Source organism: Camelus bactrianus, chromosome 33, assembly GCF_048773025.1.
Source record: "Camelus bactrianus isolate YW-2024 breed Bactrian camel chromosome 33, ASM4877302v1, whole genome shotgun sequence".
NCBI lineage: Eukaryota > Metazoa > Chordata > Mammalia > Artiodactyla > Camelidae > Camelus > Camelus bactrianus.
Window position 1 is genome coordinate 12,493,253 of NC_133571.1, and position 21,967 is coordinate 12,515,219.

The 21,967-nt window shown below is 37.0% G+C and overlaps 1 protein-coding gene, 1 non-coding gene and 1 pseudogene across 7 annotated transcripts in view; 1 reads left to right on the forward strand and 2 right to left on the reverse strand.

Moving 5' to 3' along the window:
* SIK3 (SIK family kinase 3) overlaps positions 1-21,967 on the reverse strand; it is a 212,262-nt gene that overhangs the window by 91,846 nt on the left and 98,449 nt on the right. For 5 of the 6 annotated variants that reach the window (XR_012503809.1, XM_074356962.1, XM_074356960.1 and 2 more), the window contains exons 2-3: positions 4,742-4,858; positions 1,447-1,510 (exon numbers count right to left, since the gene is read on the reverse strand). Coding sequence is in view for 4 of the 6 variants with exons in the window: in XM_074356962.1 (XP_074213063.1) it covers positions 1,447-1,510; positions 4,742-4,858 (181 nt within the window). In the remaining 2 variants the exon portion in view is untranslated. Of the gene's footprint in view, positions 1-1,446; positions 1,511-4,741; positions 4,859-21,967 lie in introns of those variants that run through there. The other variant, XM_045515643.2, reaches the window with a different exon arrangement.
* Positions 16,669-16,810, reverse strand: LOC123616454 (U4 spliceosomal RNA). Its single transcript, XR_012503898.1, has one exon. It is a non-coding gene; the product is annotated as a U4 spliceosomal RNA (small nuclear RNA).
* On the forward strand, positions 19,438-20,571 carry LOC105067869 (small ribosomal subunit protein eS1-like; annotated as a pseudogene).

The following is a 21,967-nucleotide window of genomic DNA, read 5'->3' on the forward strand; positions in this document are numbered from 1 at the left end:
CAAGTAAAAAGGCAAATAGGTGGCAAACATGTGATTCAAAACCAGGCCTAACCGCCTCCAAAGCTCATGTTCTTGATTAAGCCGGTCTTTTCATCTCTGATACTGATGCTTTTAAAAACCAGACCTCATGAGACAGTTATATCCCTGTGCGGGCACAATGATGTCTTTAAGTAGAACATCATCATCTTCCTCCTCCGGGTCTTTAATAATAACACTGTGAGAAGTACTGTTCCGTTTCCTCCTACCTTGAGCTGCATTCCCACAAAGAATCCATGACCAGGGGATTATTACCTTCTTGGTACTTTTGAAATCTGTTTTCCTCAAGAGCAAGGTAGGTCTGATGTGCACTATGCTTGGTTTTTTGATCATTATGAACATTAAGACGACAAGGTCTCTGTCCTTCCGAGATTACCATTGTGCAAAAGCAGATACAAAGCCAACTAAAAGGTTATTAAGAAATGACACCTCCTTTAAAGGAGACTCATGTTTATTTTGAAGATTCTTAGATACAAAATTATCAAAAAGTTTAACGCATCAAAAAATTCAGTCACAACTGACTAGTCACTAATAAGATTCCTCTTTTAAAAGTGACTTCATGCTTTTAAATATATTTCAAATTAGTAAGTACCAAGATTTCAAAAATTTTAAAAATTCTTACCATTCAGATTTAAACCAACAAAATTAACTAGATAATTCTAAAATATATAGGTTTTATTCTGTATTCACTTGCCAAAAATAAATATGATTTTAAAATAAAAAGACATCATAATCTAGATTTGGAAGTTTAACCTTTATCTTTACTTGACTCCATTTATCACTGTTACCAAAAAAAAGTTTTTGGCCAGTTTTTACCACCTCAAAGTCAGATTTCCCTGTAACAAATTATCCTGCTTACTTCTGATGTTTGTGCTAAGCTAAGTGTTAGAGGCTAAAATAGCTACTGAAGATGAAATCCCCCAAATTACAAGACTCATCAAGGGAACTGTGAACACATGGTACGGAATATAGTTACATATTATATTTAAACAAAGTTTAAAGAATGCATTAGGGTGAGACTGTTTGCTCCAAGTGGCTCTTTGTCACACAACAGAGGCCCACACACTTGTGGGAGTTCTGCCACACGTGGTCACCCCAGTTAGAAGCTGGCAGTAGGAAAGACACTTAGTCGCATGATCAAAAGAATGTTTGTTTTTGAAGATCTTTCATCTCAACTGTCAATACGTGACTGAAATAAACAAAACACCTTTGCTAAGGAAACAAAGATGGTGAAAGGACTTAAATGAGTGAATCAAAAATAATTAAAAATTACTTTGCAGATAGAAAATGACAGCACTGAGGGACAGCATCAAGTGACAGCTGCTCAAGTGACAAAGGCATTGAACAGCTATTTTAGGTTTGCCATAGTGTGTGCAATAGCTGTTTAAAGAATGCAATCAATGTACTTACCAAATATTTCCCCTCCACTAGCATATTCTGTCACCAGATAAATCATCCGTTCTGTCTCCATAACCTGGTGCAAAGGCAGGAAAGTGACAGTGACACAAATGACAGCTTGAGATCATAGGGGGAGAAACTAATGACTCTTCTTTTGTCATTTGAAGTGTTAATAATCCTTACTGCTTAAAGGAGACTTAAAACACTGGGGGGTTGGAAGGGCGACAGAAACAAATGTTATTAAGAAAAAATAGGGAAATAGGTATTCCTCCACATTCTTAAGAGTTAGGAAATATTTACTACTCGAGAGAGACAGTCCTCTGGTTATCCCATGTGGCCTCTGCAATCTCTTAAGCTCCACAAAACTGAGAAGCCAAGAAGCTGCCAAGAACCAAAAAGTTCACATTCAACACTGATCACTTGAAGAACAAAAATGTCCCCCCAAAACTCAACCAAAACAAAACTAATGGAAAACAATAGGACTCATTTAAGAACTGCACAGAAGTCACATATGGCTGTGAGTTTTTTTAATGGAACTGACAACTTTCCTGTCCACTATCCATTTATTCAAAACCGAGAACAATAATATAAATATTCAATACTTCAAGTAATATAAATTACTCATTTCTATTTTATCCTAGTCTCTATTTTGCTACTTTTTTTTTTACTAGTTGTTGTGTGTTGTCAGTCCCTTCTTCCTTTTTATCTTTTTCATTAAATATTTATTGAAGTAGTATATGAGGATATATGTTCATTATAAACATTTAAAATACCTAGTATACAAAAAAAAAAGACCAAAGCTTTTCCTCTTCCCAGCTACCTTCACTTTATTCCCTGGGGAAACACTTTCAATAGCTTATCCTGTATCATTTTAGAGCAGTTCTGTCCTTGAGAAATATAATCTGAGTGTCGGCTATAATTTTAACTTTTCTAGTAGCCACGTTAAGAAAAATAAAAAGAAAAAGGTGAAATCAATTCTAATACTATATTTTATTATCATGAATATTATCATTTCAAAAAGCTTTTAACTGTAAAGTTCTCTAGTGTTCATATTTAAATTAATTAAAATTAAATAAAAGTTAAAACTCAGTTCCTCATTCATTTCAGCCACGTGTTAATACACAGTAACCACGCGTGGCTGGTGGCTATCATAGGAGGCAATACAGTTCTAGACTCCCACTATACTTCACAGTTAATTATTTTGTCAAATTATTCCCTAGCCACTTTGTCTGTGACATCTTTCACACATTAGCACCATACAACAGTATTATGCATTACATTATAATAACAGATCTTTCTCTTCTTTTCCGTGGTTTCATAGTACTCCATTGTATGAGTGCACATTATTTTAATTTTCTAATCTAATAACTATGTCTTTTTCTTTCTTTAATTTTTAAAAACTCTCTATACACTGGTGATACTCATCATTGTTTGTTACATGTATTGCTTCCAAGCTCTCTCCATATGTTGACATAGGTAACAAAAAGTAAGTACCCTAAATATATGCAGGTGTTTAGAAAAAAATAAAAGAGAAAAATAAATGTCATACTGTGTATCTCCTTTGTACCATCAGGCCTTTTACTGACTGTAAATGTTCTCTTATTTTTAAACTTTATAGGAATTCAAAAGCTTTCCTATACAGTTACCTATATTTGGCTCGCTCTATAAATCCAAGGGGACTGAAGCTTTTGGCAAATGACCTGAAAACTACCTTGCTACTATATGAAGACAATCTGACAACCATTCTCACGTTGGTAGCTCAGAATCTCCCATTAACAATACTAGCTGCCAGAGAGCAAAATTAGAGCTTAAAAGAGGGCACTGTTCAAAGTCAGGACTGAAAGTATGGAAATCTTACAGGCTGATGGAAGGTAAGAAAGGTAAACTTGCAGATTTCAGTTGTAAGGTTAATACCTACAAGTTAACTTCTTGAGAAAGGTCAACCTAAAAAGCTCTACAATTATTTAAAGATGATTTATTTTAAAAAGTGAGGTCAAGCAGTGTACTCAGTCTGTCAGGATAGGAAGGAAGCAGAGGCTAGACACCTCTGAGTTTGCAGATACAGGTCTTCAGACAACCCCAGGAAGCTTTCATGGGTTTGCTTCTGGGACGCAATGGAGGTCTGCTTCAACATAATCTAGTCTGATAAATTTCAGCAAGTCTGCTCCTGCTGATTTAATTCAACTCATTATGTGAGCAGCTGATGCCAGAGAAGGGCCCTAAAGCTGGAGCCTTAACCACACACACTAATGTCATGACATGCTTTCTCTCCCATAAAAGTAACAGACTAGGAAAACTTGTTCACTGTGTCTTGGATGTACTCCCTCCACTCTTACACATACACGGTCCCATGTCTGGGCCAGTAACCATTTACTGCAGACTAATATCAGCAAGTGAACGGAGTGGGTGGCCACTTCCTCCAGAACTAGGTGATGGCTGTTCTGGCAGAAAGCACTGAGCAGGGCTGGCCCCATGCAGAGGCAGAACCTGTGGCTGCCAACAAACTGCAATTTGAGAAGCACCCGAAAGCCCCGCCTCTCCCAAAATATCTCTTCTAGCAGCCTGCTAAGGCCAAGTCCTCCTCTACTATCTGGCTTAAAATTCCAGCCTTTAGATTGACTGACTGCTTTTGCAGTAAGGCTAGGGAATCACTTTTGATGATGCATGAAGTATGTATGTTTCCTGGGAAGGTAAGAGAACTAGAATAGAAATCTCTTCCATTACACAGAATCAATCACTTGGTTATCAAAATAATCAAATGCTACCTTGGAAAACTAAGTCTAAGACCCTATTAGAATAGAAAGGAGGTAGGTTCTGACTGATACGAGAAGCCACACTTAAAATATCCTATGCCATCATAATTCATAACATGATCACAGCAATTAGTATTTAAATAATGTTGTAAAAAATTATGTTACATTTATCTCTAGCTTTTCATCTCTCAAAAGTCTCTGCTCCTTTTGGGTTTCCCATTCTGCTTTAGAATTTTGACCTAAATAAATAGGTTCTTAACCTCTAAATAATCTTTTTGTGTAATTCTAAGAATGGCATCCAAATTTTAAAGAACAAACTTAAAAGGCCTATTTGGGCAAGTTAGATTTTACTAGTAAATAGCCGGAAACATAAGTACTGAACGGGGGGTAAAAGGGTGACGAAAATAGTAGGGTGAACATATGAATATAAAACAAAAGAAAGTTGCAGATTTCAACCCAGTTTCACCCACCCACCTTCTCTTCAAAGGCAACCACAGATACAAGTGACCGTTCTGGGCCTTTGTTACCATTTGTTACACCACCAGTGATCCTACCTGGTAAAGCCTGATAATGTGCGGGTGGCAGAGCATCTTCATAATCTGAACTTCTCGGAAAATCTTCTTCAAGTTTTCTTCATCCAGCTGGGTCTTGTCTATGATCTTGATTGCAACCTGACAACAAAACAGAGAAAGGAAATTTACTCCGATGCATTATTAAAAGGAGTTTACGAAGGAAAATTAAATCCACTTTAAAACATACTCCACAAAAGACAGACTGCTGGCATTTTGTTTACAGAACATCAACGAAGAAAATAAATTTACTCTTTTTAAAAAGTTAGGAAATGGATTCCTCGCAAGTTGGTCTCAAAAGAACAGACTCCAAAAGCTAATGGGTCTCCTGCCATTTCTTAAATTGTTCTGCAGTAAGACTCGGTGACAAAACACTTCATTACCCTACAGCTGTGGTTACCGTCTAGGCAAATCACGCTCTGGCGCAGAGAACGGTGCATAGGGCCTCTTATTAAGACAAGAAGCTTATATTGTAAGAACATGATGATTCAGTAAAGGTCCGACCAGAACTTTTACAGGTGCATTTCACATCTCACTGGGTGCTTCTGTAACTCAGTAACAGAAGTAGTGGTAATGGTCGCCGTGGGGGCAGCAGCAGGTACTAAATGCTGAACGTTTACTACGTACCAGGCATAATTCTTAGTGCTCTGCAAGCATGAACAAATTTGAACCTCACAACACCCTAGATTATTATTAACCTTGTATTACAAATATGGAAATTGAGACACATAGAGATTAAGTAATTGCCCAAGATGAAGTTAATTTGGGATAGTATGTAGTAGATCCAGGATTGAAGCCCAGGTTGCTTGGCTTTAGAGTCGAATTCTTCATGATAACACTGTAAGAATTTGAAGATCTTTCTGCATTGTATATACACTACTTAAGCATAAAACATCTTTCTAAGTTTGCTCATTATTCCTTTAAGATACCCGGCAGCATATATATTTAAAAACAGAATGAAAGATGACTTTTTTTAATCTGTTAAATCTAAACTTCCTTATTATTCTTAGTGAAATACGCAAAATATTGGGTTGCCCCAAAATATCTCTGTATCTGTTTCAATTATTCAATTAGTACGTAATCAATTAATATTAGCTGGATGAATGAAGGACTAGGATTAGGCATATTCTAGCCCCTTTCAATTCTTAAAATCCTATGATTCTATACACTGGGTGGGGAAAAGAAAATGTCTACTTATTGAGGGAAAAAAAAACAGGGAAGCAAAAATACCAATACTAAAAAATGTAGCCCAGAGAAATAAAGACTATGAATCACACATGGTAGATGATTCAAATGTATGAACAACTAGCATAAAAGTAACTTTGTTTGGAGCTGTTAGTTCAAATGTTAGAATGAGGACTAATGGGGGAAAGGCACAAGGAGAGAAATTAAAGCACAATTCAGAGTTAAGCCCTGACTAATGTTGGAATGTGATAAAATGAGCTGCGTGTAGCTTGAGCTACAAAGATTAACCAGACGTAGCCTTAACTTCAAGGAGCTCACAATCTAGTAGAGGCAAGACATACATGAAACAGCCAGCAATACGGCACTGGAGATACAATCAATAAAGCCACGTGCAAGGCACAAGAGTAGAACAGAGGATGAAGTGTGACCTTCACCTGGGGGACAATAAGCAGACATAGGCAAAGATTGACAAGACAGAACTTAAGAAGAGACAGAATTGGGATGGGCAGAAAAGAGGGTAGGAAATTTTATGAGGAGAAACAGCAGAATCATTAACAAATCTCACCAACTGATCTTCTAATAAGAAGTCTTGAACCATATGACCCTGACCACTAGCATTTCTACTTCTCCTTTCAGCACTGTGCCAGGTCACATCTAGGACCTCAACTCTGGCAACTGGTCCGGCATCTGTACCTGGTTCTCTAAGAACAGCTCCCAAAACAAACCAAAAAAATCACAGTACACAATATCCTTTTATAGAACAAATATCTGGGCCTTAATAGTAACTAATTATTAATAAAATCTTACACATGAACGGGACACTATAGTTTACAGGATGTTTTCATATATATAAGCTTAGAAACTTACACACATGTACCTAAAGCAGAGCTCCCCAAATGGTGTGCTGGAGGCCATGGTAGGTGACAATGGATCACCTCCAGCTTCAAGGAACCTCAAGTATTTACCCCAAAATACCATCATTTTGAGTGTGCCACGACACACAAAAGGCTGGGAAGCACTCTTAAGGATTTGTCGATCATCCGCTGTCCAAGGACTGGTCCTGAAAGTCCCTTATTCTGTCCATGCTTACTAATGGAAAGCAGAGGAAAAGTAAGGGGGTGGAAGGTGGGGGTGCAGAAGGAGGGCCTTCAAAGCATTCGGCCATATTTTTGCACTTTTTCACCCTCAAGAAAGCACTGGGTCATGATGTAATTGGGAGAGTCATACAGTAGGGCCTCCTGATTCACAATGGACTCATTCTGAATTTCATTTGCATTCTAAGGCAAAACAACTCTCATAAAGATGAAGAGAAAATCAAACTTAATCATCTATGAGAACAACGTTGGCGATGAAAACCTCATGACATATAGTACGCACTGAACAGATATTTTAATTTAATAACAATTATATCTGATTTCACATAAAAGGAACATGGTCCTACATATTGAAACACATTCTTATCTTTTGGGGAAGAATTGCATTAAGTATAATCGTAAAAGTAGATACAGAGAAGTTTTAACAGATAAAAACATTAAATTCCTGTCTACTCTAGAGTGAGATTCAAGATTCAAGAAGACAGAGAGAGGCTTTGCCCAGCAGCTGAATGTGGTGTAAAGCTGTGCGGGCTCCAAGTCTTGGAACTGTCCTGTAACACGTAACCTTGAGCAAGTTATTTAATTTTTCTATGACTGATCTATAAAATGCAGGCAACAATAGAAGCTACTTTAAAGGTTGCTGGGGATCAACTAAACTAATGCAAGCAACCTACTCAGTATAATGCTGGGCAAGTAACGTACATTAATTACAGGTACTGCTATTGTTATTATTTTGTTTTGTTTTTTCTGGAATCAAGCCTTAGATGTTAGGCATTCTTTGGCAAGGATTAGATTTGCTTCACTAAGTGGCATAATCCTGGATCTGAAACACATCAACTCCCTTCTCAAGGGGCAAGTTGGGAGGCCTAGAAGCTAAAGAGCTAACAATTTGTGGGCAGCATTCAGAACAGGCTGCTTCCAGCTGATGTAGGAAGAATATGGAAAGAATGGAGCTGGGAAGAAAATGCATTCCATTCAGCAAAGTCACAGTGAGCCACAGGATGGAACCCACAACAAGACCAGACAGAGAGTGGTCTGCTTCCTCAAGGCAGGCCAGGCCCCCTTCCGTCCACAGTAAATAGCTAACACCAGGGAGGAGGCCACAGCGCATACTTGGACACGTTCCTGATAGGACCACTTAACATAGGACCACTTAATGGAGAAGGAAAGTCCTCAAGCTTAGCTCCTACCTTAGCTGCAAACTGGGAAGTGGAGGTTTTCTAAAAAGTTGAAAAATACCGATAGAAAGAAACTACAAGTCAGATAGCAGGTTGTTGACAAGCAGGTACGATTATTTTCAGAAAAGCTGAAGAGATCATTAAGCATGCATTTCCACGGCTACAGGTTATTGGAGGCTATGTAATAAGGTTTTAACTGAAAGTGGTACATACCAGTTGATTAAAAAAATAAAATGTATCCATAACAAAAGGTAAACTGGCAGGTAAGAAGATGATAAACTCTCAAAGAATGTTTTTAGATTGGTGCTAAAAATCTATGAATCACATACTTGCACTTACATACAAAAAGTATAACAAGTAAGGAAGGACACTTGTAACACATTACCAACAGAGCATATATTTCTTAAATTTGCTGGCTCTACATAGAATCCTTTTATCCTGCAAAGGAGCCTGATCTTGCAAACCGACACTAGTATTAATTAAAACATGGCACTGTGTCAAATATGTTGTTAGACAGATACAGATTGTGTAAGTCCTTAAGAATTTCCTTACCCAAGATATTTCCATTCAATACATTTCTTTTTTAATAGGCATGTGGTACTAAGAAAAGTTAAATTCAGGTGGTGTCAAATTTAAAGCCATAGCTCTTTATTCATTCTAGAAAGGAAAAATAGCTATTTTCCCCTGTTAGTTCTTGTTTCTAATCACAGTTTCTTTAACTCTTACCTCATTTTTGCAAATGCAGTAATGCTCTTAGGGAATGAAATGGAAGAAAACAGTGTCTTCCTCACAACAGACAATAATTCACTTGCATATCCTGATAGTATATTCATTGGCAAGATAAGGTAACAATAAAAACAAACCAAGCCAAGGAAAGGTTCAAAATGAAGATCAAAATAAATCACCTTTCCTCCTCATCCCTCAGAAATAAGTAGGTCTCTTCTTCAGGGATATGCTGTGACAAATGGACAGTTTTTTAAAAGGAACTGCTTAGGAAGAACACACAAAGACCACAGGTGCTAAAATTCCTCCAAAAAGCGAAAGAGCGCTCCCCTAAACTAGTATGCAGACGCATGGATAATAACTTCACAGAATACAGTAAACAGACTGAATGCTTTTAAGAAGGGAAGAGAAAACATTATGACAGTGTGGAGAAAGGTTTATTTTGAGAAAAGTTTATTTTGTTAAAAAAAAAAGTATATTCTTTTAAGGAAATAAGTCTATTTCTCATTGAAACGCACTAGCATTTAGGCAGGTATCCAACTTTTCGCCATTGGGAATTATTTTCAATGGGGTTGTTTTTACATTAACTTCTGTAGCTAAGTTTTTATTCTCTTATTTATATGACAAAGCTTATCTAGTACTCTAGATTATTCTCAGCTCAGATGTAGAATCATCTTATGGCCTAGAACCGTGCTGTCCAATACAGTAGGCACCAGCCACATGTGACTATTATGCATTTGAAATGTGGCTAGTTCAAAATTGATATGCTATACATGAAAATATACACCAGATTTCAAAGGCTTAATATTAAAAAGAGAATATAAACCATCTCTTTGATAATTTTTTATATTGAGTACACGGAGAAAGAATATTCTGGATAGACTAAGCTAAATAAAATATATTATTAAAACTAATTTCAATGAAAAGTCAACCTACAGAATGGGGGAAATATTTGCAAATCACATATCTAATATGTGTAATAAGGAGTTAAAAATCCAAAATATAGAAGGAATTCATGCAATTCAGAAAAAAAATCCAGTTTTAAAATGAGCAAAGGATCTAAATGGACATTTTTCCAAAGAAGACATACAAATGGCCAATAGGTACATAAAAGGTGCTAATCACTAATCATCAGGGAAATGCAAATCAAAACCACAATAAGATACCACTTCCTGCCTGTTAGGGTGTCTGTTATCAAAAACACAAAAGATAACAAATGCTGGCAAGGAAACAGAGAAAAGGGGACCATTGCATACCACTGGTGGGAAAGTAAACTGGTACAGCTACTATGAAAACAGTACGGAGGCTCCTCAAGAAATAAAAAATAAAACTACTATATGATCCAGCAATCCCACTTCTGGGTATATATCCAAAAGAAACAAAATCATTATCTCAAAGAGGTTATCTACACCGTGATGCTCACTGCAGCATTATTCACAACAGCCAAGGTACGGAAATAACCCAAGTGTCTGTCGATAGATGAATGGATAAAGAAGTGTGGTGTATATATACCATGGCAGAATATTAAAATTTTCTTCTTTTTTGAAGAAAATTGTGTCATTTGCAATAAATGGATGAACCTGGAGGACATTATGCTAAGTGAAATAAGCCAGACAGAGAAAGACAAATACCACATTACCGCATTGCATGGTATCACTTACATGTGAAACCTAAAAAAAAAAAAAAAAAAGAAAGAGAAAGCCAAACTCATAGAAATGGAAAGTAGAAAAGTGGTTGCCATGGGCTGGGGTAGGGGGTGGGTGGGACAGAGAACAGGGAGAAGTTGACAAAATGGAACAAACTTTCAGTTAAAAATGAATAAGGTCTGAGGATCTAATCTCAAAATACGGTGACTACAGTTGATAACACTATATTGTACAATTAAAATTTGCTAGAAGAGTAAAACGTAAATGTTCTTACCAAAAAGACAAATACGTCAGGTAGAAGATATGTTAATTAACTCAATGGGATGAATCCTTTCACCATGTATACCTATATCAAAACATCACAATGTACACTTGAAATATCTTTCAGTTCTATTCGTCAGTTACACCTCAATAAAGCTGGGGGGGGGGATAACGAATTTCACCTGTTTCTTTTTACTTTTTAAAATATGACTACTAGAAAATGTTTAACTATATACACAGCCCTCATTTTACTGGACAGCACTGGTCTAGATGATGCCAATACCAGATAAAGCAGGTATTCCATGAAAATGACTTCCGAAATATTTGACCTAATATTGAGAACCGCCAGTCACCTATCTCGAAGAAACTTGGCAGGCTGCAAGGCACTCAATGCTCAAACACTGCTTTTCGGGAGAATCTTAAATAAGGTTTGAAAAGTTGCATTCCAAGAACTCAATTTAATTCCAGTAAAAAATGTTTATTGAACAACTGATTGGCTTAAGGCAGTGCCTTCAAGCAGCTTGCTGGCAGCTACTCTCAACAGGGGTGCTGTGAGAGAATTAAGATTTATACTCTTGCAACAGCAGTTCTCAAATATTTTGGTCTCAGGATTCCTTCTCTTAAAAATTATTGAGAACTTTCAAAAAAGTTTTGTTTCATGGGTAATATCTATCAATATTTACTTAGAAATTGGGTTAAAATTAAAATCAGAGATTAAAACAGAACATTTTAAAACATAAGAATACTCTCAGCACATTTCATTAGCCATCAGAGTAACTGTATCATCAAACATCATCTTTGGAAATCTCCACTGTATAACTGTGAGAGAATGAGACTGAAAAATGAATATTTATGAAAACGACTTGGACCTCGGGGACTCACTGAAAGTCTTGGAGACTCTAGACTCTAGTGGATCAAACTTTGAGAACAGCTGCCCTAAGGCATCATTCACTGTATGTAATGAATTCAACTTCTCTCCCATGTATCAAGAATAGTACCACCTTTGGGAAAACTGACAAACTAGTCACTCAAATTTTTTTTCTCTGTAGGACTTAATTCTTTCTATAAGGCTTATTCAGTCCCCATTGAGATGGCTTCTAGAAAAGGAATGTAAATGCCTTTGCAATCAGCCTTGATGAAAAGGTTTTCTCTTTAAAGCCTACTAGAAAAGAGAATTGTCATCAGGAAACAGGTTTAAAGGAACCCCAAACCAACACAAACTACACAAACTAGACTATAAGGCTCAACCTGACAGGCACTATACGGCCATGATTAAAGATGTACCGCATGGCCACAGTCAGGATGCAGGAGGGCCATTTTCTTGAGAAGAACTTGATGTTTGCCCTGGAACCAATCAAGGAGTCCATATTTTAGTTGGTAACAAGTCGTCAAATCAAGTACTAAAAGGCAAAGCAAAAAACATGCCCTTTTGGAAAGAACCAGTTACTCCATCCATTTTACACACCAATTACAACTGTTTCTGGGGAATATGCAGCTGTCAAGCCTTTGGAGTGACTGAGATACTAGGATTCTAGCCAACTTCAGACAGGAGGACTCAACATGACCACCAAATATAAGGGTCAGTTGGGTCTCAATGAACCCCAAAGGAATTACAGTTGACCCTTGAACAATGCAGGTTTGAACTGCTCGGGCCCACTTATACACGGATTTTTTTCAATTGTATACTGCATGGTCCATGGTTGGTGGAACCCGTGGACATGGAGGAACAACAGATGTGGGGGGCCAACTGCCAAGTCATACGCAGATTAATCCCAGGGTTGTTCAAGAGTCAACTGTAGGTTAAAATATCTAGCAGGTCTTTAGGTGACTTTTATTTTTCTATACTTCTCTGTTTGGGCTGTACTGAATAGTGAAAATCAAAGAATTCATGCATGTACAATATCTGCAGGATAGAGAATTGAGAGCTTACTGAAGTGAAAAAATACACTATGAAACATGCGTTAGTCTTGGAAGCATTTCTAAGGTGGAACATGTATATTGCACATAATTAATAAATGGAAATTTTCTGGTGATCATTTGGAATTCAAGGCATAGAAGGGGAATTTTTAAGGCAAAAAGAAAATGATTTCTCAGTTCCAACAGCTCCCATCTGATTAACATTTACCCTCTCAGAAAACAGAAGTCCTAGGAGTGTCTCTAACACAACAGGCAACTCTCTCAGCCTGACTGACATTGTTATTGTTGTTATTTTGACACTTACATGGTATAAACAATATTCTGTATGCTCCATAGAACATTAAATCAACTCCTGGCCTATAGGTTTACCACTTAAATGAACTGAACAAAAAGATAATTGGGGGGGGTTGGGTGGGGAGGAGAGGAGGAGAGAGGAGGACAGAGCTGGACAGTAACCATGAAGGTAAGGCAAGAATTATTTACCAAATGTCAGTACCCATCCCATTTTCGAGTATTTATTTTGGAATGACCAGATCTCAGAAGTCCAAGAGGGAGAAGGAGAATGGAACTGATGGCTTAATTGTAAGGGCGCTCTTTAAAAGGATGCCCTGAAGCCATTAAAGGAAAAGCAGGAAAGAGCGAAGGGCCCAAGGAGGATTGGCGGGCAAACAAGAGCTTTGAAAAGAGAGGAGGGAATGGGCAGAAAAGCTTTGAGAAATGGGAAAGAAAAGGGTAAGTGTTAAATGGCTTGACAAGAAAGTTTTAAAAGTTTAAACTGGCTACAGAATCTAAGAAACATAGCAATTGTTACAGAAGGTTTTGAAATAAAAGAAAAACATGGGGCAGCAGCTAATCCAAGGGAAAATTTAAAGTTATGGTTATAAATAAATAAATAAATAAATAAATAAATAAATAAATAAATAACCAACCAACCTCAGTGAGCTTTCTGTCCTACTCTCCCACTTTTACCAGGAAAAAAATGTTTAAAATTAAAAAATAAAGTTATGGTGGGAAATTAAGCTATGAAGGATGAAATTTTAGTACTGGAGAAGAAATATGTGACATGTGGGTAAAGGACTTGGCAATGGCCTGGACTCTGAGGTTAGAAGGAAGCAGAAAGCTGAATGAATTTCAAGATGAGTTTTCTTAATGAAGCACACGCTACTCTCTCCTGAAGTGCCAGCTCATAGGTAAAAATAACACCGACTCACAGAACGATTGTGCTCTTCCCAAGAACGGCATTTGTCAAGGAGCCTGTGTACTGTCAGGCACATTTAGATGTAGCACCTAGAACATTCAAAGCTTTTCTAAAGCACCAGCTAGAAAGAGAGCTAAACTCAACTGGAACAGCGTAACTTTTTTAAACTTCCCCAATGGAGATTGAGTACATTGAGCATCTTGCTAACCCTACAATGGTAGTGTTGTTCCTGGTGAACAAAGTCAGCAACAGTTCATATTTTATTATTTTAACTTATATTAGTATGTCCCCAAGGCCCAATAACAAAGCCTGAGGTAGCAGAATTTGAGTGAACCAAGGGAACACAATAACAGTTGAAAAACTATTTTAAATTACTCATCTCTTTCCATCTCCCAATTACTTGGTAACGAAGACTAAGGGAACATAGGAAGAAGTCTCCATTGTCAGATAGCATCTTACCTTCCCTATTTCTGAAACTCTTACTTGTCATGCATCCTCAGATGCAGGTTCCATGAGCTAACTGTTTGTCAAGATGTACATCTTTGTCAAACCAAGCATCTCTATTCTGAATGATTATAACACTGGGCTGTCCTGCCTTGCAGCAGTCTTGAGTTAAAGAGCCAGCTTCCCTGTGCCCACCATGAACACTGCAGCAAGCACCTTCTGAGGGATTTTCCTAACACCAGCTGTAAACCATCAGTGGCAAAAAATGGGGATATTTTGTGTGATGGCTTTTTGCATTTATTCCCGCTTCAATGAGTTCCTTATACTGAGTAGTCATCACATTTTTCAAATCACAGATTTTATTTCCATAATGAATGTTTGTTTCATGCGACATTTAAGTAATTTAAATCACTCCCTTGGATAATCTAATGGTAAATATTACTTAATTCTGAAATTTCTGACATTTATTTTAAAGGCAGGATGGGGACTACTGATAAACAACAGTGCCACAGAGAAAAATGAAAAATGGTTTCATTAAAATAGAACTCATTAGTATATGGATTATTATTATATATATTATATATTATCACATATGTCAACATTATTATATCCACATTAAATGTAAAAACACAACTACATGAAGTATGTACTTAATATAACAGAGTTAACATTTAATAAGATTGTTTTTCCTTTCCCTTAGCAGGATTACATGCAACCTAAATTCTGACCTTCTATAATAGTTCTAAACTGACATTATAGTATAAGTCTAGAATTCTGAAAAGCTACTAAAGTACCATCAAGAATTTTACTTTTAAATGTTATCATAACTATGTATTAACTGACTACAATTTTGAATATAGTTAGTAACAGTGAGTTTTTTTTAAATAATTATAAGCATCCATAATTTAAGCAAAAACTAACCTACTCCACTGTTTATTGGGCCCTCTCTTGATCTTATGACAATATTGGGGTTTTTTTTATGACAATATTATTTTTAAGTAAATTGATGTGGCCCTTAATTCACTGCCAAAGAGACCCACAAGAATCTCTAGGCACAGACTTTTTTCAGAGATCACATTGGCATTCTTTGAAAAAGTCAAAGAAAATGCCTCCAATAAGCCAAATGTGCTTTTCTGAGTGTAAAACGGCACAGGATAAAGAGCTCTATGTAGGAAAGACAAAAACTGACACATACAGTAGCACAATCTTTTTCCCTCTGAACAAAAACTCATAGAAACTATAACATGTAAGATGGGGTCGTGGGGGGAACCAAATCTACTTTAGTTAACTTGGGCAAAAGACTCAGAGACAGACAAAACTTTTGAGAGCCCTAGGGCTCTGGGAACAATCTGGAAATCACCGGAGCAGCAAAAAGAGCACGGGACTGAGAGTTGAGATCTAGAGTTCAATTCCCAACTCCGTCTCTAAGAATGTTTGTGACCATGGGCAAATCACTTCGCCCCTGCAGTCCTCAAGGTCCTCATCTATTAAATGAAGTGTGCCTGTAAGTGACCTGAAAGCAGAGTTATCAAGACATGGTCTCACTGTGTCAATTTCTAATTAGAACTCTGACAGAGTGGTTTTGCTCCTATTAAATTTTTATTTTTTTAAGTTCTAAGGTTCATTCACATAAAATAAATCAAAATCATTAGTTAGACAGTTCTCAATTTTGAACTAACTGGCTTCTTTCACTGAGCATAATGTTTTCATGGGGTGTCCATGGTGTAGCAAGTATCAACACTTCATTACTTTTTACTGCTGCATAATATTTCATTGTACAGATATACTACATTTTAATTATCCATTCATCAGTTGATGGCCATCTGTTTCCACATTTTGACTATGAAGAATAATGCTGCTATGAACATTCACGCAAGATTTTTGCGTTGATGTGTTTTCATTTCTTTTGGATTTATACCTACAAGTGGAATCTTGGGTCATATGGTAACTCCACATATAATTTTTGTTGTTGAAATTTTAAGGAAACAACAAAGAGGCTACATCATTTTACATTCCCACTAGCAATGCAAGAGAAGATTCTAATTTCTCTACATCAAATACTTGTTATTGTCCAACCTTTTTATTACTGCCATCCTAATGGGTATGAAGTGAATCTCACTGTGGTTCTAATTCTCATTTTCCTAATGACTAATGATGTTGAGCATCTTTTTTTGTCTTTAGTGGCCAGCTGTAAATGTTCTTTGTTCATTTTTAAATTAGACTGTCTTTTTATTATTGAGTTGGGAAGAGTTCTTTATATATTCTGAATACAAATCCCCTATCAGATATATGATTTTTAGAAAATATTTTCTCCCATTCTGTGGTTTGTCTCACTATTTTTTTTCAGTTAGCAATAACTGTGCCTCGGATAAACCTCATTGCCTATGATACTGCCACTGCAGAAAGCTTTTTGGATGGTATTGCTTGCAGCATCAAAAGTTTTTAATTTTGATGTAGTCTGATTTATCTGGTGTTTTGTTTTGTTTGTTTGTTTGTTTTTTGTCCTTTGTGCTTTTGGTAACATATCTAAGAAACCATTGCCTAACTCCAGATCACAAAGATTTACTCCTGTGTTTTCTTCTAAGAGTTCTATAGTTTTAGCTCTTATATCTATGAGCCATTTTGAGTTAATTTCTGTGTATGGTGTAAAGCCAGGGGTCCAACTTTACTCTTTTGTATGTGGATATCCAGTTGTCCTGGCACCATTTGTTGAAAAAAACTATTCTTTCTCCATTTAATTGTCTTGGCACTGTTGTCAAGTCAAATGACCATAAATGTAAGAGTTATTTCTGAACTCCTGAATCCACTTCATTGAGCTATAAGTCTGTGCTCATGCACACTGTCTTGTCTCCTGGTTCTTGGTATTCCAGATATTAATATTCACGTTACTGTTAAGGTTGGTGTTTACTACACAAAACAATGGATTTAGTAAAGTCTTAAGCACCCAATACAGGACCTAGGACCCAGGACCCAGAATCCAGAACCCAAAACCCAGCTGGGACTTAGCAACTATTAATGAACCAAATCAAAAAGATTTTTGGTTGTGGCTTAGGGGGAACTTTTAAAAAATCATTTAAATAAAAGTCAATGTATAAGCAAATGTTAAAAACTAGGGTGAAAATAAACTACCAACTTAGCAAAATAACAACAGAAAAATAGAACTAAGACAGAATCGGAATAACAGTTACCAGGCAACGACAACAATAACTAAATGGGAGGATTAGTCCAAACTTTTATTCTAATTGATTCATTCATTAACATGTGTGTCTGTTTAAATCCTAACTACTTCTTTTTAAAAAGAAAAATAGGACTGAGATGTTTACAGAATCAAATATACAAAATAAGGCAATTAAAAATAAAAACAAATCAATAGACTCCTTCATCCTTATTTTCTCAAAGCTATATTGCCCTTGGGAAACGGCCAAACATTTCCAGATCAGGAGATGTGCAAAAGATTCATTAGCAAGCATCAAGGCCATTAGTTTACAAGCAACATAAAATATATGAGACAGGGACAAACTGTGTTAGACTCTTCAAAGAAGAAAGGATATAGGAAGTTCGGGCCCTCACCACCCCAAATCTCTGCTTTTTAACCAAAAAAGGATGAAGAAAAGTGAAGATTTCTTTGTCCTCTGGTTCTTCTAAAGTAGGTCAGCTCTGTGTGTAATTACTGGGTTTCACATTCCTTCAGAAAAGGAAGAGATGTCAATGCATGAAGATTTTTTAAAACAGCAGACTCAGGCTAGGGCAAGAGGCAAAAGAGGGCCTCTGCTGCTCACCAAAGAACCAGACTAAGACTCAGTCTCTTGTTTTTAACAACAGTAAGTCAATTTTAAGACAGGTAGGACAGGAGGCCTAATTGCTCATTCCAAAGCTACAAACACTGAACTTGAACTTGTGGATAAATCCTCCTAGTTTCGTCTTCTTCCTAGACATGCTCCCTGCTTGGCAAGGCTGACATAAACCTTGAAAAATAAATTCAAAATATATTTACCAGAGGATTTCATATGCAAGGACACCTACCAAAAAATTAATTAAGAACTAATATTTGCAATACCAAAATTCTTTCCCTAGAAAAAGGATCACTGTGGGGTTCTTTTTAATAATATGCTCAGAGAAATTTTTATTGTGAAACATTGTCACACACAAACCATAGTACCTGATGTGCTTTTCCATTCCAGCCCCTTCCCCTAAATAACCACTATCCTAAAATTTATATTATCATCCCTTTGCTATTCTTTACAATTTTACCGTGTATGTCTCACCAAGCAACCTATTATTTAGATTTGCCTGTTTTCAAACTTTATGTAAAGAGGACCATACTTACTATTTTAACTGCCCTTTTTTTGACGCTTATTATAATATTCCTCCACAAAGATGCGTGCAGTGGTACCTAATTCACTTTATGCTAAACAGTCATCCTTTTTATGAATACACCGGCTTTCCTTATTGCTTTACAGTTGCTGGACAGTTAAGTTGTTTGCATTTTTAGCTGTTACGAACAGTATTTTAAATATTCTTATATGTGTCTCCTAAACCATGGGTGCAAGTTTCACTAGGGTATATATTTAGGAATCAGTAAGTAAAGCCAAATTGTTTTCCAAAATGGTTGCATCCAACAGTAGGACCGTTCCCACTGCTCCATATCATCTCCAACAACTGTTATTTCTAATTTTTCCCAGCTGGTGGGGGCAAACAGTTCCTTGCTGCTTTAATTTGCATTTCCTTGGTTAATAAAAAGGTTGAGGATCTTTTTATAGGGTCACGAATCATTTATTTCTGCCTCTGTGAAATAAACGTATTTGTAACTTTCCTATTTCCTTTTTTTATTTTTTTTTTAATTTGAAGAGTTCTATACTCTGGATAAACTTTGTCAGTACATCTTCTCAAGTAGTGGCTTATTTTTTCACTCTCGTCTTTTTTTGAAACTAAAATTTTTTATTGAACTATAACATATACGCAGAAACATGACCACATTTTAAGTGTAACCCACATACTCAAAAGCCATTTGGCCCCTTTGACTCTGAGCAGCACCATGGTGGTCAGCAAGAACAACCACCTTACAAAAGGAAGCAAAACAGAAGCCAAGACGTTAAGTGGTTAATCCATTTTCTAAGAAAGATTGGTATGATGTGACAGCACCAGCTATGTTCAATATAAGATATATCAGGAAAACACTCATCACAAGAACTCAAGGAATGAAAATCACACCTGATGGCTTCAAGGGTCATGTTTTTGAAGTGAGCCTTGCTGATCTGCAGAATGATGAAGTTGCAGCTAGAGAATTCAAGCTAATTACTGAAGATGTTCAAGCCAAAAACTGCCTGACTGATTTCCATGGCATAGATCTTACCAATAACAAAATGTGCTCCATGGTCAAAAATGGCAGACCATGATTGAAGCACATGTTGATGTCAAGCCTCTGGATGGTTACCTGTTTCGTCTATTCTGTGCTGGTTTTACTAAAGAACACAATAATCAGATTCAGAAGACCTCTTATATTCAGCATCAATAGGTCTGCCAAATTCGGAAGATAATGGTGGAAATCACGACCCAAGTGGTGCAGAAAAATAACTTGGAAGAGGTGGTCAGTAAGCTGATTCCACAGAGCATTGGAAAAGACCCAGAAAAGGCTTGTCAGTTATTTATCCACTCAGTGATGTGTTTGTTAGAGAAGTAAAAGTGCTGAAGCAGCCCAAGTTTGAATTGGGAAAACTCACAGAGCTTCATGGTGAAGGCAGTAGTTTTGGAAATGCTACTGGGGATGGGACAGGTGCTTAAGTTGAATGAGCTTGGTGGATATGAGCCACAAGTCCAAGAAGCTGTTTAAAATTCAGACTTTTAATAGCAACAAATTTAAAAAATCCTATTTGTGGGAAAAGAAAAAGCAATTTGAGATTCTCAGTAATTTTTAAGAATGTAAGGGGTTCTAATATCAAAAGGTTTGAGAATTGCTAAGTCAAACATGTGGTATCTTCTCATCTCCATGGCACCAAATCTCGTATGTCCCCTCTCTTCTTTCTCTGTACTAAATTCTGGGAATTTTCTTCAGATCTATCTTCTACTTCACTCTTGAACTCTATCTAATCTGTATCACCTTTCCATTGTGTTTTTCATTTGTTTCTTATTTCTAGAAGTTCTACTGAGGTTGAGCTCTTTCACATCTTCCTCATCAATTGAGTCTCTTCATTGTATATCTTTAAATCCCCTCTTTTATTTCTTTAAACATCTACAGTCTTTACACGACAAATGATTACTGTGATGTTTTAGTTATCTAACACTGTGTGACAAACCACCCCAGAACTCTGTGGATTAAAACAACAACAATCATTTATTTTGCTCAATAACTGGAATCTCTCTAGGGCTCAGAAAGGACAGTTTGTCTCTGTTCTATGTGGCATCACCTAGCATGATTTGACAGGAAGTTGGAGGATCCACTTTCCAGATGGCTCCTTACAAGGCTGGTAAGTTAGTTTTGGTTGGCTGGTTGCAGCTTAGCTGGTGCCATGGACATGAGGCCTCAGTTCCTCTCCAAATGGGTCTCTCCATGGACTGCATGGGCTTCTTCACAGCATGGTGTTGGGTTCCAAGAATGAGCATCCCAAGAGAATAAGGAAGAAATGTGTGGCATTTTTATGACTTTGCATCAGAATTCACACACTATCAACTTCTGCTGTATTCTTTTGATCAAAGAAGTCAGAAAGGCCTGGCTAGGTTCAACGGAATGAGACAGGCTCTATTTCTTTTGGGGGGTTGTCTTTTTGTTTGTTTGTTTGTTTGTTTCCAGATTCTATTTCTTGATAGCAGAATAGCAAGGTTCTAGAAGAGCCTGTAGGCTGAGAAACATTGTTGCAGCCACCTTTGGAAAATATATCTGCTGTATCTGACTAACTCAAAGTGCTTGTTTTCTTGTGCAAGCTCACATTTCTTGCAACTTTATCCATAAAAATTCTTTAAGGATAGTCTACAGAAATTTAAACTAGATTCCCCCACACATTGGGAATACAGCCAGGTAGGAGTCCTATCAACAAAGTTACCAGCTGAGGCCTTCAGGCCTCACAGGTAGTATGGAATCTGGTTGCACATCCAGGTGAGCGCGGGCTTCTTTTGAAGCAATTTCTTGGGAGACTTTTTTCCCAGCTCCATTCAGATTCAAGACATTAACAAGCAAGTCTCCATATGCAGGGGATCTTTTTCCCCTATTCAGCCACTGAGAAGTCACCTTTCTGGGGTGCCAGTTCCATACAGGGCGGTCTCCAGTATGACCTCTCACCCTGGCACTATTTTTTTCTCTTGTCCCTCCTTTTTTCTCTAATCCTGTAAGAAACCCTCAGCACAACACCACCTTCAGTGTTTACTCGACCTTATGAAATCAGGCTTTCTAGTCCTTTCAAGGCCTTTGGTTGTTCTTCTTACAGGATTCTGGCATTTGACATATATTTTAAATGTATTCACATATTTTTTCCTTTCCTCGGCTTCACTGAAAAATGTTCTGACCAGAAGGAAATTCTCTGCACATCTAATCCACCATCAAAGAAATTACTCGCTATTCATTTTAAACTATT